Source organism: Tachyglossus aculeatus, chromosome 7 (assembly GCF_015852505.1).
Source record: "Tachyglossus aculeatus isolate mTacAcu1 chromosome 7, mTacAcu1.pri, whole genome shotgun sequence".
In the NCBI taxonomy this organism is placed as follows: Eukaryota; Metazoa; Chordata; class Mammalia; order Monotremata; family Tachyglossidae; genus Tachyglossus; species Tachyglossus aculeatus.
The window spans coordinates 56,247,035-56,252,378 of NC_052072.1; the positions used below are offsets into that span (position 1 = coordinate 56,247,035).

General features: G+C 57.1%; 1 protein-coding gene across 1 annotated transcript; it reads left to right on the forward strand.

Annotated features, from left to right (window-relative positions):
* The first annotated feature begins 491 nt into the window (after positions 1-491).
* Positions 492-4,001, forward strand: GBX2 (gastrulation brain homeobox 2). The gene is made up of 2 exons (XM_038749515.1): positions 492-1,087; positions 2,711-4,001. The coding sequence occupies exons 1-2, from the start codon at positions 577-579 to the stop codon at positions 3,232-3,234; spliced, it is 1,035 nt and encodes a 344-aa protein (XP_038605443.1). The 5' UTR covers positions 492-576; the 3' UTR covers positions 3,235-4,001.
* Positions 4,002-5,344: the final 1,343 nt, after the last annotated feature.

Consider the following 5,344-nt stretch of genomic DNA (forward strand, 5'->3'; position numbering starts at 1 on the left):
AGCGAGCCTCGGCCAGCCCAGCGCGGGAGCCCCGACCGCTCCGGGACCTTACAGCGGCGGGGGGCTCCGGGACCCCGGCTCTGGCCGCCGTGCTGCTGCAGGACGAGGAGGAGGAGGAGGAGGAGAAACGGGGGAAGCCGGCCGGAGGAGCGGATCCCTGCTGACCCTTGGCGCTTCTGACCCCCTTCCTCTCCCCCGGCCCCTCCCCGCAGACGAAGGCCCGGCCGGAATCGGGAGACCTTGAGGGGCGGCCGGGGGACTCTTTTCGATGCCTCTTCGCAGCCCCACCAAATCCCCGTGGCTTTAACCCTCGCCTCACCTCTGGCCTCCCGGACCCCCGCCTCCCCCCCATCAATGGACAAGCCGCAGGATTGAAGGGTGGTGGTGATTTGGGGTCGACACCCCCACCCCTCCCGCCCCGGACTTCATTCTCTCTTTCTCTCTGTCTCTCTCCTTTTCTTCTCCTCCTCCCCAGCAGGAAGGGCTTTCGCCGCCTTGGGCCAGAATTTAATTTTGTTTTGTGGGTTTCTTTCCTTTTTTTTTTTTTTCCTGGCATTTACACCACCAAGAGCTTATATGAGTGCAGCCTTTCAGTCATCCCTAATGATGATGCAGCGCCCCTTGGGAAGCAGCACCGCCTTCAGCATAGACTCTCTGATAGGCAGCCCTCCCCAGCCCAGCCCGGGCCACTTCGTCTACACCGGCTACCCCATGTTCATGCCTTACCGGCCGGTGGTCTTACCCCCTCCTCCCCCTCCCCCGCCCACGCTCCCGCAGGCCTCCCTGCAACCGGCCCTGCCCCCGTCCCACCCCCACCACCAGATCCCCAGCCTGCCCACCGGCTTCTGCTCCAGCCTGGCTCAAGGCATGGCCCTCACCTCCACCCTAATGGCCACCCTGCCCAGCAGCTTCTCAGCTTCCCCCCAGCACCAGGAGACGGCACGGAAGTTTGCGCCTCAAGCCCTGCAGGGAAACTTCGACAAGGCGGAGGGGATCCAGCCGGAGACCGAGGACGGGAAGTCCTTCCTGGGCAAGGAGAGCTCCCTGCTGTCCTTCTCGGCCTCCGAGGCCATGCAAGCCTCCCTCGGTGAGTCCGGCCAGGGGGGCCGCCGCCCTCGCCCCCTTCCGAAATGCGGGCCCGGGCCCGGGCCCGGGAAGGGGAGGGCTGCGGAAGCAAGGGGACAGCAGGGCAGGGAGACAAGGGGACGGCAGGGCAGGGGGGGGCAAGGAGACAGCAGGGCAGGGGGCCAAGGAGACAGGAGGGCAGGGGGGCAAGGGGAGGAGGAAGTGATGTGTACGCCTTGACCCTACAGGGATGGCCCCAGTAAGCTTTCTCTGATGCTAACTGCCCTGCGGATGTCGCTGCCCCGGGGGGGCAAGAGTCGCTGGAACTGAGGTCAAAGAGGCTCCAGCCTCCCCAGCGCTGACAGTCCTCCCCAGCTCATCCTGTGATGTCTGTCCTCCTCAGTTCTGCCAGTCCTCCTCGGCTCCCCCACTCCTCCCTGGCTCTGCCACTCCTCTCCGGGCCTCCCGCGGCTCTGCCACTCCTCTCCGGGCCTCCCCCGACTCTGTCACTTCTCCCCTGGCTCTGCCAGTCCTCCTCGGGCCTCCCCCGGCTCTGCCACTCCTCCCCCAGCTCTGCCAGCCCTCCTCAGCTCTGCAACTTCTCTCCGGGCCTCCCTCAGCTCTGTCCGTCCTCCCCCTCGCCCAGCAACCCTGCCCACCCACCCTCCCGGCCCCGTCTGGCGCTCCCCCTGAGGTGGAACCGGCGGGCAGACGAGCCCGGGCCGGAAAGGGCAGCCGGGCTCCCAGCGGGGCATTTAAACCGGTGCAGCGCGCCGAGGGAGGTCATTGCGCGCCCGGCTGCGGACAGCTGAATTGGGCCATATATCTGTCACCGCCGGCTGGGGCTGGGGCTGGGGGCCGCTGGCCGCGGGAAACTGGGCTTCCCATTTCGTTCCGGAGGGGCCGAGGGTAGATTAACCCAAAGGAGGAGGGGGAGGGAGAGAGAGCCCGCGGGCAGGCTCCCAGCTTGGCCCAACATCCTTACCAGCGCCCAAGAGCAATTACCCCCTTGAACATCTGGAGACTGGGCAGGCCTTGATCGAAGGAGGGAGAGTTTCCTACGTTTTCCCAAGAAAACGGAAATGCCCTCCTTTGGACCGTTAGACCAAATAACCTTAGTGGGCAGGAAAAGCCCATCACTCGCGCTTTCGGGCTCCCCCTTCCTCCCCCCCCCCCCCCGGCCCTCTCACCCCGACCCCTTTCATCTGGAAAGGAATAACGTCAGGCTGCCCTCGGAGAGGCCGGTCCGGGGGCAGATGGTCAGCCAGAGAGAGCAGGGAGTTCTTCCTCCATCCCAACCTCTTCACCTCCCGCCCCGTGCCATCCCTCCGGTCCCTTCTGTCGCCGGAGGCTCCTGGAGCCGGGATCGGGAGATGGGAGAAGGGGCCGGAGCGTTTGGGAGGAGGAGAGAACCTCACCGAGGAAGCCGGTCCTTCCAGGGTCCCCTTCCCGTCATATAGTGCTACCTATCTGCTGGTGGGCGCTCCTGGGGCAGGTCGATACCAGAGGGTTCGTCCGATCAATCGATCGATCAATCAATCACCTAAACGAAAAATCAACGTGGGAAAGTCGAATGGGGAAAGGGCACTGGTCCCTCGTGGGCGGACCGTAATCCAATAACGCCCGTTTGGTTTGGCTTTTCCAGTCGGGGCTGTCAGGGTCCCCGGGAAAGACGATGCCAAAGGGGAAGACGACTCGAAGGGCAAAGAGGAAAGCTTCTCCATGGACAGCGACCTCGACTACAGCTCGGACGACAACATCCCGGGCCCAGCCGGCCACAAGGAGGAAGACCCGGGCGCCGCGCTGGAGGAGAGCGCCCAGAGCGTGCCCAGCGCCGGGGCCACCACGTCCACCGGCAAGAACCGGCGGCGGCGGACGGCCTTCACCAGCGAGCAGCTGCTCGAGCTGGAAAAGGAGTTTCACTGCAAAAAGTACCTGTCCTTGACGGAGCGGTCCCAGATCGCCCACGCCCTCAAACTCAGCGAAGTGCAGGTTAAAATCTGGTTCCAGAACCGCAGGGCCAAGTGGAAACGCGTGAAGGCCGGCAACGCCAACTCCAAGACAGGGGAGCCCTCCAGGAACCCCAAGATCGTCGTGCCCATCCCAGTCCACGTCAGCAGATTTGCCATCAGAAGTCAACACCAGCAGCTGGAGCAAGCGAGACCCTGAGTGGCCTCCGGGCGCTCAAGACCCAGACACCTTCACCGACACAAAGATTAAGTAGAGAGACAAGGAAAAAGAAGGTCTACGGCCTTTCTCCGAATCAAGTGTGAAAAATTAAAGAAACTGAAACCTGAACTTTGACATTTCAAGTAAACCGAGAATACAGTCCTTGAAAAAAAAAACTACTTTTGAAGGGGGAAAAAAATCAAACCTGAAGAGAGACACTAAAATATTTATTATACTATCTTACTTTGTATATATATAGCTATATATACTGGATCTCAGCTGCAGTATTTTGACTGTTGGGGGACCAAATACCCAATGACATGAACGTCTGACATTCCAGAAGGGAAAAAAGAACCACACACACACACACACACACACACACACACACACACGAACACAGCAAAAACCTGAAATGCATAATAACCACCTTCCAATTTTTGTTTCTTACTCTTTCCAAAGGTAAAATGAAACAAAAAAGTGAACGTTTGACTTTTTTTGTGGTTTTGTTTTGTTTGTTTTCTTTTGCCTTCTTTGGGTTGGCTGAGAGGCAAGACATCTGAGAGCCCTCCTTGGTAACTGGGTTCGTGCTTGGCTTTCTCTCCGTTGGGTGGCTTCTTCTGAACAAGCCGTGTCTAAAGCTCCGTCTCTGTCTATGGTGTTTTAATTTATTTCAATGTAGCTTTTCGCCTCTATAAGTTATGAAGTTGAAAACGAACTCAGTCTTGTGAATAATAAAAAGAAAAGAAAAGAAAAAGGACAACAGACCTGCTAAATCTGTACAGAATCTGAATCTTCTTGTGGGATGGCGGGTTTGTAGCTGTGGGTTCCTCCTTGAAATGGTTAGAAAAATATATTCTAGGTATGTGACCTGTAGCTCTTTAAGGCAGGTTGTTGGTGGAAGTGGGACACTTCAGAGTCTTTCAAAGTTGATCTGGAGGGAAAGAGTTTCTCTCCGCCAGAAGGGTGATTTTCGGAAATAGATTCTAATCACAAAACCTTCCAGCCACCACCCGATCCTTGATGAAGGGGGAGGGAAGGAGGACATGGTGGGGGATGGTGGGAGGGTGAAGAGAGAAGAGTAAAAGGTTCAGCGAGGCAATGGTTGTCCGAGAAAATTGGGGGTTTAATGGAGCTACATCCAATTGAGAAATTTCAAGGCGAAACACCCTCATAAAACACATCCTACCACACGCGTCCGCGCACCCCCAACCCTCAACCCGAGTAGGCCTTTCAAAGCAGCCAGGGCTGAAAAGTCCATAAATTATCGGCTCGGATTTAACTTCCGACAGAAGCATAAATGAAACAGCCTGAGTCTGTCTGTACTAAGGGCTGCAAATAGTTTCTAACCGAAGGCAATTCGGCCCCTGGGCCCCCCGGATGGAGCGTTATAAAGGAGATTCCAGCCAAACTACCCTACCTTCTCTCCCCTACCTCCTGGAGCGCTCCCCCACCCCCCGCCCCACAATTCGTTTGCTGTGGCCTCCTTTTTACCTTTGGGAAAAATCAGGGTTATGGATCCAGAAAAGTTATACCAAAAAACCCTGACTGTTTACGTGTTTGTTTGTTTTGGAGGGTTTTGTTGTTGCTGTTGTTTTGTTTTTAAGGGGAGCCCTTCAGTTGTTTTCTAAACTTCCAATTCATGCCTCCCTTCCCACCTTCCCCTTTCCCCCGTATTCTCTTTTGGAGAAGTCGGGGTTTGCCAGTTGAGAGTTTGCGGCAAAAGATAAAGGGCTGAGTTCCTCCCGCAACTGGTTAGAGACATTCGGTCTCGTGAAATGGGAGGGCCGGTTTTTATCCCCAGATCTTGGTCTACATCTCTGCTTCTGCCTTGCTCCACGCCCATCTGAACGACTTCTTGGGATGATGTGGCTTCTTCCCCATCCTCGCCCCCTCCCCGCGCCCTGCCACGCCGGCCAGCTTGTTAGCTAAGAATCAGTACCGGACAAGCAACATTATTCAGTTAGTGCAAGGCGCAGGGATCTCTCAACTTGAGAACATTAAACAGTTCAACGCAAGCCAAAGTCCGGCCCTTTGCCCAGTGCACCGGGGATGGGGAACGGGAGAGAGACGACGATTTTAAAATGTATGTTTGCACCTGAACAGAGCTAGG

Bases quoted from the DNA above. Each gene is read 5' to 3' on its own strand.
- GBX2 (XM_038749515.1), top strand. From the start codon at position 577: ATGAGTGCAGCCTTTCAGTCATCCCTAATGATGATGCAGCGCCCCTTG. The intron at 1,088-2,710 runs GTGAGTCCGGCC...TGGCTTTTCCAG, and splicing joins GGCCATGCAAGCCTCCCTCG to TCGGGGCTGTCAGGGTCCCC.